Source organism: Mytilus californianus, unplaced genomic scaffold (genome assembly GCF_021869535.1).
Source record: "Mytilus californianus isolate M0D057914Y unplaced genomic scaffold, xbMytCali1.0.p SCAF_7, whole genome shotgun sequence".
Classification (NCBI taxonomy): domain Eukaryota; kingdom Metazoa; phylum Mollusca; class Bivalvia; order Mytilida; family Mytilidae; genus Mytilus; species Mytilus californianus.
In genome coordinates, this window is record NW_026262723.1 from 62,816,647 (window position 1) to 62,830,259 (window position 13,613).

Sequence of the window (13,613 nt, forward strand, 5' to 3'; positions counted from 1 at the left end):
CACATAATGATTCATATAAACGAAAGATTTATACTATTTTGTTTTGTCTTTTATCATCTTCAAACATAATGTTTTACTATGACAGGTATTTTAATGAGAAGACTATAAAGGTTAATTTCTGTCTTCCTAACATTTCATGGAAAGCCGATTGTAAACAACTCCTGTGTGCCGAGGACATAATATTATTGTGCTATTTTAGACGAATTTTCTGGACGATTTATTGAAAAAAAGGACGCATTCCGGTCCCGTTTAAGGAAGAAATAAAATCAAGATCTACTCTAGAGTTGTTTCCTTTTCTTTTTAGAAATGTTAAAAAATATACGGTCATTATAATATATTCATATAACAGCTGATTTGCTCTACAAGGTCAAGAGGTTATATGTTTAACAATGATTTTTGATAGAGCAGACTAATTGTTCCATAAACGGTTCAGTCCGATATACTCACCACTCTGGAGTAACTATTCTTGTCCTTTTAGAGTTTGGATTGGCCAGATCTTTAGTTTATAAGAACTTATTGTTAATATACGCCTCTCATTAATTCTCCGACAACATGTCTATTTACTTTCGATCGTGTTAATAATCTAAGTGAACATTTAACAAATGCACTTGATTAAAAACAGTTATAAGAATTTAAAACATAGTCGCGATACATATATATACATTATCAGGACATTTCTAAAAGTATCTGATATTATACCTTCCTTGAATCTAGTTGTAGCATACTGATAATGTGCTTTATCATTTCCAGTCATTTGTTTTAGTTTGATACACTGAAATAAATATCTATCGGTGATTCGTTTCTGTATTTTTCTCTCGTCGTCTACAAAAGAAGTGTCACGTCAATGTATAAAAAATATAGAGTAAGGATATTTACAACAGTGATCAGCATGCAGTCTTATCAACCAAAACATATGGCCATCCATGAAATGCCATTCATAATGAGCGGTTGACAATTTTCAAACGTAGATATAAGAAGATGTGGTATGAGTGCCAATGAGACAACTCTCCATCCAAGTCAAAATTTAAAAAAAGTAAACCATTATAGGTCAAAGTACGGTCTTCAACACTTTTCCTTGGCTCGCACCGAACAGCAAGCTATAAAGGGCCCCAAAAATTACTAGTGTAAAACCATTCAAACGGGAAAACCAACGGTCTAATCTATATAAAAAACGAGAAATGAGAAACACTTATGAACCACATCAACAAACGACAACTACTGAACACAGATTCCTGATACATGTCTGTTCAATTTGAAACCCCACCTCATAAGAGGTAGAATCTCTGATTACTAGTATTCAAAGAAAATGGAACGAACAAGGTGTATTGTGAAGGATCTAACGTAAGTTTGGCTTCTCTGTGCAAAAAAAAATCAAATTTTGCAAAGAAAGTCGGTAATTAGAAAACTGACTAATTTTGATTGCAATCCAATTAAATCATATTATAACCGATATGTAATATTTGTGTCACATATTACTACGGATATGATCCACTTGTCGTAACAACAAGCCCGTCCTTGTTTTCACGATCGAACATTACCGAAAGCGGCTTATTACTTGATGTATACTTGCGTGATCAACACGACGAGTGGCACATGTGGAGCAGGAATTTTCCCCCATCCGGAGCACTTTTGGTGGGGTTCGTGTTCCTCAGTCTTCTGTTTTTTATTTAATGTTATGTTATTGTTGTTTGATCTTTTGTCGTTTTTTTACATGGTGTTGTCTGTTTTTATTAGACTTATGATTTTCGAATGCCCTATTGGTATCGACTCTCTTTCACCATCAGTTGCACCAAAAAATAAATTAACCAGCATTTACTCCAACATGTCTTCGAATATTAAAACCCTGATATTTCTATTTACGAGGTAATACCACCATAACATAGTATGTCACATCCGTTATCATATTGAACTAGGACAAATATATATAATCTTCATGAATTTTCCAGTTGTATGAAAATTAACCCTGAAATGTCTGACCTACTTTACTTATCATGATTGAATTTATGTTGAAATTGTGTAACATGAAGGTTTAACTAAAAGTATTACGTGACCTTAACATTATCAATGGTAATTGTAAATTAGGTCAAAGTCGGTGACCCTGCCAGACAGACATGTTAACTTTACATGATATAGTTAGCCTTTTGTTTGTAGTTTCTGAGAAACTACTTTCCTAATTATAATAAAGTCAAGGTCAGATGAACCCTTCCAGACATCATGTACAGCATGTACATCATGCAATCATTCGATACACCAAATATAGTTGACCTATTGCTTATAGTATCCGAGGAACAAACATAACCTAGAAAACTTGACTTATAAACCATGAAAATGAGGTCAAGTGATTGCTACGGTTAATCCTAAGGCACTAAGTTTTGAGTTTTAAATGAATTACATTAAAAGTTGCATATCAATATGAGTTTTGTTAAATTCTTAAATTCATTATACTTACAGGACTGGAATTTATACAATAGGAAGTCACACTGACTTGGATCATGTAAAGGTCGTGCACAATTTTGTCTCATTTTATCTAGTGTGTTCATTTGTGTAGTTGTATGATTGTTGAGACATTGGCAAAAATGATCCTTTGAAAAAAAATTACAGTGATTTTGGTGTAAACATTGTTCTCACATTGTCAAGTTTCATTTAATTATATAGCAGGTAATGTTAAAGAAAATACGCTGGTATAACTTTGGTCCATTTTTGTAAAGACGGAAATACCTACATATGTTATAATATATGTAATAAGATGCTCATGACAAATAAAGAAGCAATTCATTTCATATTTCATAATCACTTTAAAGGATTTCTTCCACCTTTTTACTTCTTGTAAATGATCATTTTAAATATTTTTTAAAAATGTACTGCACTCTTTTTCGTAACTTTTGAAATACAAATCCCTTTATAAAAATGACATGTATTATATTGTATACCCCTAGTCTGATTTGAGACATACTGTTTTTTGTTTGATTTATGTAGATAGTAGTTGTTATGCATTATACAATTGATGCATAAACATGATCAAAACTTCTTTCAATTTCATTAACAGCATCATGCATACCTGAAGCATTCATGCCAACTCGTCTTATATGCACATGCAGGCTAGTTAAGTTGAACTAAGTTTCTGTTCATGACTTTCGATGTACAGTTTTCTTCTGTGTAACTGTCATCTAGAAGTGGTTTCAATGCATGCTTTTTACAGAGGATGACCTTGAGGTCGTTCCGATGTATTGCTATCGCCTAAATTTCCATTATGCAAATTAGTTTTGGGATTTCAACCGATCTATAAAAATTATAGATCCGCGGTCATTACAAGGGAAAAAAGTGCATTTTTATACCTGCGATTCCGTTCTCCGTTCGTACGATGTTTCATAAAAAAATGGAATCATTTCAGTTGTTGATTTAGTACTGAAAATTTGACTGAATTATCTCCTTATTAAATACGGTTTTATATGTTTAATAGGTGTTTAAGAAAGAGGTCAGGTGCTCATGTTCATTCATAAAATTATCGTTCATTCATGAATTTATCGTAAAATCAAAATCACTACACAGGTCACACAGGTTGTATACGTAGTGTCAAAAGATTACCTGTATAGTATCTAAAAATAGACAAACTTAACTGACTCCCCTTACTGTAGTGTGTGATAACATTTTGTGAGGGAATTCGATGTTTGCTATACCACTGTTCATTTCAACGCACTTTATGACGATACCACTTTATCAATATGAATGAAATTTTTTGCAGTGTTTTAAGAAATAATTTTACTTTAAAATCGCGTATCATTTGTGAACTATTAAATGTTTTACAAGGACGAACTTTCTGTATAAAGTCAATAATTGTGTGAACTTTTGAAGCCCAAACTTTTTATAGCCTTAAATACGCTAATGAAAGATCCGAAAACTATACCCATACAGAACGACATGTTTTTGAAATTGTAGCAAAACTTTTGGTTGACAAATTTTAATTCGTTATTGCATAAATATTAACTTGAAATATCTGTCATTTTCTCCCTACCCAGTTTACCTCTATTACTCATTATGATGTGGACTTGACATTGTTATTGAATCTTATGCAATTTGATTGGATTAAGTTATTATTAGATTACCTTCAAACTGTTCATGCTTTTTCGTACGAGTATATTGACTAAATCAGAGCGTGCATGAATGTGTACAGAAAATTAAATGACCTGCAAACTGGACCAGTCCATATTACGTTTTATCAATGAATAGATTTTTTTTTTATTTCCCAAATTACAGGGCCCATAAAGGGCATAAAATCAGATACAATTGATTTACATAATTGGTAACAACAACAATTATAATAGCGGCATATAAATAGATATTTAGTATATTAGCATTGGTCAGAATCAGATGAACGAAACTTAAGGTATGAAAGGTAACAATTGCCACTTTTTATCTTTTCACATAATTTTCCACATACACATTAGATAAATTATTTTTGATAGCCTATTGCGGAGAAAAAAGAGAAAGTTTACTGTATTAACGTTCTATTCCATTAAATACGCCATTTTTCGAAGATAAATGCAGAAAAACATTTATGAACGGCTACGCCAGGTAAAATTGTTGTTTATCCTAAAAAAAAATACAATTTTCAGTTTCATTAGAATATTATAATAATAATAAATCCCAAATTTATGTAGTCATTAGATAAAGTCCTTATATGTCCGATCTGCCTATTTTTGGACATCAAATTAAAGACAATACGATCGTTTTAAGGTCAATTTCGTCTACCTCACACAATCTTGTTAGGCACTATAATGAAATGGACCTGAAATTTATTTCACATGTTTCCTCAAAATTGATAAATATCAAAGCAACATAGAGCTGTTTGTTCTAGTTCGTATAATGACAATTTAATGTCATGTTTGTTTGTGATGACCCCCCTTTTCGGGATTGCATCAGAATTATAGTTATCTCGTATCGCATGAGGATGACACATGTCAACTGAGCAATTATGTTTGGGACTTAGTTTTAAGAAATGATGTCAAAGTAACATTATGAAAATATTTTTAGTAAGCTGAAATATATATTTATTTTTTACATGTTTATGTCTTGTAAGATATTTTATTTCTGTCCCGTTTTTCAACATTTGCGTCTGGAAAGTTGAAATGTTTTAACTGAATGGTTAATTTAAATTAATTATGAAAATGGTTAAAATTAAATCAATAGAGGAAATTATTGCCCAGTTACAAACACTACCAGGGGATAATCCATAATGATTTTTTTTTCAGTTATATGTTTCAGCACATGTATAATTAACCCCAACTTTAGCCTGGTAAACTTGTTGTCTCCTTGTAAAATATAAAACATATTTAAAATGATTTCCTGCTAAAGTCTTATATTGATATAAAGTTAAAACCGTCTTGCTTCTCACTAGTCAACACTCCTGTCCTGTCAGGTTTAATTCTTATGTATATGGATGAAAAATAAAAGTCCACAAAACATTAACATGGCAGCAATTGCTTTTACAGCCTTTAAGACTTTGATTTTTTTTTACAGAAGAGTGTCCACCATGCACTTGCATTACACTATAATAATAGTAGAATAGTATGATATACAAATAGATGAAAATTATATATACATGCAACCGTAATATTAATATAATATATAACAACAAACCAGTGTATTCTCTGGAACTATTATTATATTAGTATAATAGTCTAAGGTATACTGATTTGTATCACTACAATATAATAGTTATTACGGTGAGGTTGAATTTCCTGTCATTTATTCATCATCCAAGCACGAACTTGTATAAGAAAAAAAAAATCTCTGTAAATTAACCTCAGTTTCAGGTATAGAGATGTGATCTGTTTCTGTGACATGTGCTTTTGACCATCCACAAGAACCTGCGGTCATCCGATGTTCAGTACTTCAGTACTTTGATTCTTTCTTGTAACCTTCCGGTTATCGTGAAAAATCGTGTCATGTTTCATCAACAAACTTTAAAATGAGGTTTAAAAATTAGATAGCTGATACGTGTTTTGTACATATACACAGGGATGGCTAAATTTAAATCTAAGTATTTATCCTTTGGTTTCAACGTTAGGTTGACTTCCTTGTACGCGAAACCCCTCAGTTGTGATGAACATGTCAAGTTTTACCGAATTTTAAGGGAGTAAGAGAACGGAAACGATTTATGACTGGCTGATGGACGAACAGGCGGATTACTATAGGTCACTAAACAATGTACCACTGACTACAGATAAATCAACGGATCTTAATTAATATTTAATTCAGTGGGCAGGTGCTGTGAGATAGGTCCACCGGGATGAATGGCGAGTGATTTGGATAGTTACTCAGAATGAGGGTAATTTCTTTATGTTTGATATGGGCAGAAAGTTGGCCTTGCCACACAGAAACCTACGGACACTCCAGAGAGTGGTTGCAAGGGAAATTTAACCCTACACGGTAATCGGACTAACGTCCCCACTCAGACCGTACTAGCCGCAAAAATAAGTTTCATACAAAACTACAATATCTCAAATTTATAAATGGATAAATTCTTACCTTGTAAGTGAAAAAGTTTGTTATCTTTGTACAACTAAAGGCACATTGAAATTCATCAATAGAGATTACTGGATCTCCATCATGAGGAAACTCATTGAATGTTTTATCCATTGCGCCTACTGTTGATTTACACATACAACCTGCAAATATTAAAAATGATACATGTACTTTTTTATGTTTGTGGTTATGCTGAGGAAGTTTTTCTAAATTCAATTCTAGTCTATATTGTGCATTTATCTTCATTTTTGTTTTAACTATTTATCTGTTTCATTCACCTCCGATGTGTATTGATTAGGTCCCTGAAACATTATCTCAGAATAAACAAAATAGGTCGGCTCGATACTTAAATTTTAGCTTTGCTGTATGAATATAACTCATTCCAGATGTAACAACATTTCTATCACAATTAATCTTTTAAGCATCTTCATTTAGCTCAATTATGTCATCTTACTGAGTTAATTTTGGTGATTATCTGGATTGAGACTACTATCCCATTTAACTTCAAAATGGATACTAATGATACTATTACTAGTAAGTCTCATTCATATCCAGAAATGTACAATAAGGAACTGTTTATGAAAAATTATGAACATGTCATTTCTATGCAATTATCCAGTAACAGTCCAGACAAAGAAGCTGTTGAACCAGTGGTTCTAAATGGTTCATCTTCGCTAGCCAAGGGTTACGATCCAGTCCCCTCCTGGAGAGGAGGAGACTGTATCGTAATCCTTGGCTAGCTTAGATGTAAATGGTTGAGCCACCAGGATTTGGTTATTGAATATATGTGCTAAAGATGGATATGTTCTACTGCCGTTGATACTATTCCTTCCTCCTTTACTTGATGAGATATCACTAAAACTGACGTAATGACAGACTTTTAACTTCCTATGAGCAACACGACGGGATCCACTAGCTGAACATGAACTGCTTATCCTGCCAGAACAACCGCGAGTTCACCCACAGTTTTTGGTCGGGTTTGTTTTGATAATTCCTCTGTGTATTATTTTGTTGATTTTTGTTTTTGGGTTTGTCTTTCTTTATTTGTTAATGGTGTTTCCTGTTTTCCTTCAAATTATTGTTTTGTATTAACTTTTTGGTATTTTTTTTTGTCTTGTGCTTATATCTTAATTGAGAAAGGGGTCGGGGCTGTTGTGCTCATTCTCAATCCAGGATAAAAGGGGGGGGGGGGGGGGGGGGGGGGGTTCCAACTATATGTCCCCATTCAAATGCATTGATCGTCAAAAAAAAAAGGGGGGGGGGTTCCAACCCCCGGAACCCTCTCCCTCCTCCCACTAGATCAGCCACTGTGTCTTTAATCATTAAAAGTAAGATTTATTGATATCGTGCTATCTTTTTGCTTACCAACTACCGTTGCCCATTCTGACACTTGTACAGATGATCCTGTCCAGGCTGGTAAAATATCCGGAATGTCAATATCACCAGCATCTCCTCTGATGTTATCTAATTTTGCAACAGTACAGTCGTTCCAAGCATTGACCCAAGTAACTTTGTATGAGGAAAACAAAAAGATTAACTAATTTATAAAAGCTAACCTATGTTGTTCAAAAGTAACAATATGGTTGTTTAAGCAATTGTTATTTACCGCTTTATATAAAGCATTTCTTTAAAACTATGAATAGACAAAAACTTACAATCAAATTAATAAACTTACCATTTCTTCTTGTGTGTGTGGTACCAATATTACACATTGTTATTACCAAAATTAACGTGCAATACATTTTTGAAAATACATTTATATAAAAACAAGGTTTTATAAGAGAGGAAGTTGATGTCGATTTCGAAAAATATTATTTTCAATAAATGAAGAAATAACGGATATGGTAACGAGCTATGATAACAAATTGAATTTTGTGAAATCAATTTATATTTCCTCGGTGTAAAGTATGAATAACATCCTGACTATGTATGTATATATGCCAACATATTACAGCATTGTTTTCGAACAAACACTCATCGACGACCACTTACTTTCGGTCGAGCACATTAATTGTATAAAATTAAACATCACAGTTAGACGAACTTATAGTCCATTTTAACAAATTTTCAAAACGTTTCATGCATGCAGAAATAATCTGTATAATACAACTTATGATTATTTTCTCCCTTATTATAATGTTTTATTTATGATATTTCATGTTAAGCTATAAAATTCTCTTTTAACTTTTGAATTTAAAATGTAGCGCAGGAACTGTATTTTAGCAGTTGAATTCATTAATATATTTGCAAGCGCACATGCAGTGCTTTGAAAGAGTTCTAAGTGAAGGTAAAGTATATAATTACGTTATTATCAAGTATTGTTTTACTTGCATACAACTCCAATACGGTTATTGGGAAGAACGACTTAAATTATATCACTCCACAAATTATAAGACCAAGCGGGTCATATCTACTCTGATAGCAAAATTGTTAATAAGATTTCTTTCATTATATTCAATTTATTTCCACCCTGTCTAATCTACATCTAGACTTATAAGAAATTGTTCTGGATAATACTACACTACATTTACCTGCATCCCTTCGTCTGTTGAATGAATAGAAGGATTGAGATGTATGCATCTATGAGACATCAACCTACCGCCACTATACCAATATATATATATATATATATATATATAGAAGTCTATAAAAAGGACCAACCAGCAAATTTACTATGTACCGGATCGTCTAGAATAGACGATACTGTGCAGATAAGGAAAAAATTATATAAGTCTAGAGATTTGCACAACGATACTAATATAAGATGGTATTATACGAAGATGTTGTTAATAAATCGTGTTGACAAATATTTCGGCTTAACAAATAGCCTTCTTCAGTGTCAATTATTTTAACAATACAGAAGTCTATAAAAAGGACCAACCAGCAAATTTACTATGTACCGGATCGTCTAGAATACAGTATTGTTAAAATAATTGACAATGAAGAAGGCTATTTGTTAAGCCGAAATATTTGTCAACACGATTTATTAACAACATCTTCGTATAATACCATCTTATATTAGTATCGTTGTGCAAATCTCTAGACTTATATATATATATATATTTTTGCACCTCATGTTTGCGGTATACCACCTTTTCCGCAAGTTTATTGTTTTCTGTTTAGTAATAATTTACTAACAAGATCTGTTTTGTTACATCTTGTGATCCGTTTACTTGGCAATCGCCAATGGCAGTCAGCAGGGTTTAAGAACATCAGTTGTTCGACCTGCTAGTCAAATGCGTTTTGTTAAAATATACTTTTTCACTCATTTGGTCTTTTGGAAAATGTTGTTTGTGCTGTATTTAGATCCCTCTACCGAGAAATTTGTTTTGCATGCACACGTATAAAAATTGCGGTTTTTATCCAACGCAATCATAGGTTTGAACGTTGTTTCAATTTAGACTTGTTTATATTTTTTCGTTTGGGCTTGTATTATATTTGCCTTCGGGTTTATATGATCCGTTCATCCTATTTTGACTCTTTCAAAATTCAAGAGTCTATCCTAAATTGAGGTAAATTATATGGCCTTCCAAATACCGTTTCGATTCCTAACATCACTGAAGAGACATTAATTGTCGAAATCCGGATATGGTGTACAAATTTTTGCACCTCATGTTTGCGGTATACCACCTTTTCCGCAAGTTTATTGTTTTCTGTTTAGTAATAATTTACTAATAAGATCTGTTTTGTTACATCTTGTGATCCGTTTATTTGGCAATCGCCAATGGCAGTCAGCAGGGTTTAAGAACATCAGTTGTTCGACCTGCTAGTCAAATGCGTTTTGTTAAAATATACTTTTTCACTCATTTGGTCTTTTGGAAAATGTTGTTTGTGCTGTATTTAGACCCCTCTACCGAGAAATTTGTTTTGCATGCACACGTATAAAAATTGCGGTTTTTATCCAACGCAGTCATAGGTTTGAACGTTGTTTCAATTTAGACTTGTTTATATTTTTTCGTTTGGGCTTGTATTATATTTGCCTTCGGGTTTATATGATCCGTTCATCCTATTTTGACTCTTTCAAAATTCAAGAGTCTATCCTAAATTGAGGTAAATTATATGGCCTTCCAAATACCGTTTCGATTCCTAACATCACTGAAGAGACATTAATTGTCGAAATCCGGATATGGTGTACAAATTTTTGCACCTCATGTTTGCGGTATACCACCTTTTCCGCAAGTTTATTGTTTTCTGTTTAGTAATAATTTACTAATAAGATCTGTTTTGTTACATCTTGTGATCCGTTTATTTGGCAATCGCCAATGGCAGTCAGCAGGGTTTAAGAACATCAGTTGTTCGACCTGCTAGTCAAATGCGTTTTGTTAAAATATACTTTTTCACTCATTTGGTCTTTTTGAAAATGTTGTTTGTGCTGTATTTAGACCCCTCTACCGAGAAATTTGTTTTGCATGCACACGTATAAAAATTGCGGTTTTTATCCAACGCAGTCATAGGTTTGAACGTTGTTTTCAATTTAGACTTGTTTATATTTTTTCGTTTGGGCTTGTATTATATTTGCCTTCGGGTTTATATGATCCGTTCATCCTATTTTGACTCTTTCAAAATTCAAGAGTCTATCCTAAATTGAGGTAAATAATATGGCCTTCCAAATACCGTTTCGATTCCTAACATCACTGAAGAGACATTAATTGTCGAAATCCGGATATGGTGTACAAATTTTTGCACCTCATGTTTGCGGTATACCACCTTTTCCGCAAGTTGATTGTTTTCTGTTTAGTAATAATTTACTAATAAGATCTGTTTTGTTACATCTTGTCATCCGTTTATTTGGCAATCGCCAATGGCAGTCAGCAGGGTTTAAGAACATCAGTTGTTCGACCTGCTAGTCAAATGCGTTTTGTTAAAATATACCTTTTCACTCATTTGGTCTTTTGGAAAATGTTGTTTGTGCTGTATTTAGACCCCTCTACCGAGAAATTTGTTTTGCATGCACACGTATAAAAATTGCGGTTTTTATCCAACGCAGTCATAGGTTTGAACGTTGTTTTCAATTTAGACTTGTTTATATTTTTTCGTTTGGGCTTGTATTATATTTGCCTTCGGGTTTATATGATCCGTTCATCCTATTTTGACTCTTTCAAATTTCAAGAGTCTATCCTAAATTGAGGTAAATTATATGGCCTTCCAAATACCGTTTCGATTCCTAACATCACTGAAGAGACATTAATTGTCGAAATCCGGATATGGTGTACAAATTTTTGCACCTCATGTTTGCGGTATACCACCTTTTCCGCAAGTTGATTGTTTTTTGTTTAGTAATAATTTACTAATAAGATCTGTTTTGTTACATCTTGTGATCCGTTTATTTGGCAATCGCCAATGGCAGTCAGCAGGGTTTAAGAACATCAGTTGTTCGACCTGCTAGTCAAATGCGTTTTGTTAAAATATACTTTTTCACTCATTTGGTCTTTTGGAAAATGTTGTTTGTGCTGTATTTAGACCCCTCTACCGAGAAATTTGTTTTGCATGCACACGTGTAAATTTGCGGTTTTTATCCAACGCAATCATAGGTTTGAACGTTGTTTTCAATTTAGACTTGTTTATATTTTTTCGTTTGGGCTTGTTTTATATTTGCCTTCGGGTTTATATGATCCGTTCATCCTATTTTGACTCTTTCAAAATTCAAGAGTCTATCCTAAATTGAGGTAAATTATATGGCCTTCCAAATACCGTTTCGATTCCTAACATCACTGAAGAGACATTAATTGTCGAAATCCGGATATGGTGTACAAATTTTTGCACCTCATGTTTGCGGTATACCACCTTTTCCGCAAGTTTATTGTTTTCTGTTTAGTAATAATTTACTAATAAGATCTGTTTTGTTACATCTTGTGATCCGTTTACTTGGCAATCGCCAATGGCAGTCAGCAGGGTTTAAGAACATCAGTTGTTCGACCTGCTAGTCAAATGCGTTTTGTTAAAATATACTTTTTCACTCATTTGGTCTTTTGGAAAATGTTGTTTGTGCTGTATTTAGACCCCTCTACCGAGAAATTTGTTTTGCATGCACACGTATAAAAATTGCGGTTTTTTATCCAACGCAATCATAGGTTTGAACGTTGTTTTCAATTTAGACTTGTTTATATTTTTTCGTTTGGGCTTGTATTATATTTGCCTTCGGGTTTATATGATCCGTTCATCCTATTTTGACTCTTTCAAGATTGAAGAGTCTATCCTAAATTGAGGTAAATTATATGGCCTTCCAAATACCGTTTCGATTCCTAACATCACTGAAGAGACATTAATTGTCGAAATCCGGATATGGTGTACAAATTTTTGCACCTCATGTTTGCGGTATACCACCTTTTCCGCAAGTTTATTGTTTTCTGTTTAGTAATAATTTACTAATAAGATCTGTTTTGTTACATCTTGTGATCCGTTTATTTGGCAATCGCCAATGGCAGTCAGCAGGGTTTAAGAACATCAGTTGTTCGACCTGCTAGTCAAATGCGTTTTGTTAAAATATACTTTTTCACTCATTTGGTCTTTTGGAAAATGTTGTTTGTGCTGTATTTAGACCCCTGTACCGAGAAATTTGTTTTGCATGCACACGTATAAAAATTGCGGTTTTTATCCAACGCAATCATAGGTTTGAACGTTGTTTTCAATTTAGACTTGTTTATATTTTTTCGTTTGGGCTTGTATTATATTTGCCTTCGGGTTTATATGATCCGTTCATCCTATTTTGACTCTTTCAAAATTCAAGAGTCTATCCTAAATTGAGGTAAATTATATGGCCTTCCAAATACCGTTTCGATTCCTAACATCACTGAAGAGACATTAATTGTCGAAATCCGGATATGGTGTACAAATTTTTGCACCTCATGTTTGCGGTATACCACCTTTTCCGCAAGTTTATTGTTTTCTGTTTAGTAATAATTTACTAATAAGATCTGTTTTGTTACATCTTGTGATCCGTTTATTTGGCAATCGCCAATGGCAGTCAGCAGGGTTTAAGAACATCAGTTGTTCGACCTGCTAGTCAAATGCGTTTTGTTAAAATATACTTTTTCACCCATTTGGTCTTTTGGAAAATGTTGTTTGTGCTGTATTTAGACCCCTCTACC

The 13,613-nt window shown here is 33.2% G+C and overlaps 1 protein-coding gene across 1 annotated transcript; it reads right to left on the reverse strand.

Moving 5' to 3' along the window:
- Positions 1-443: 443 nt before the first annotated feature.
- Positions 444-8,309, reverse strand: LOC127708536 (uncharacterized). Its single transcript, XM_052213434.1, has 6 exons — positions 8,201-8,309; positions 7,891-8,034; positions 6,529-6,668; positions 2,450-2,582; positions 700-822; positions 444-496 (listed from the first exon to the last, which is right to left on the reverse strand). The coding sequence occupies exons 1-6, from the start codon at positions 8,265-8,267 to the stop codon at positions 444-446; spliced, it is 660 nt and encodes a 219-aa protein (XP_052069394.1). The 5' UTR covers positions 8,268-8,309.
- Between the last annotated feature and the right edge of the window lie 5,304 nt (positions 8,310-13,613).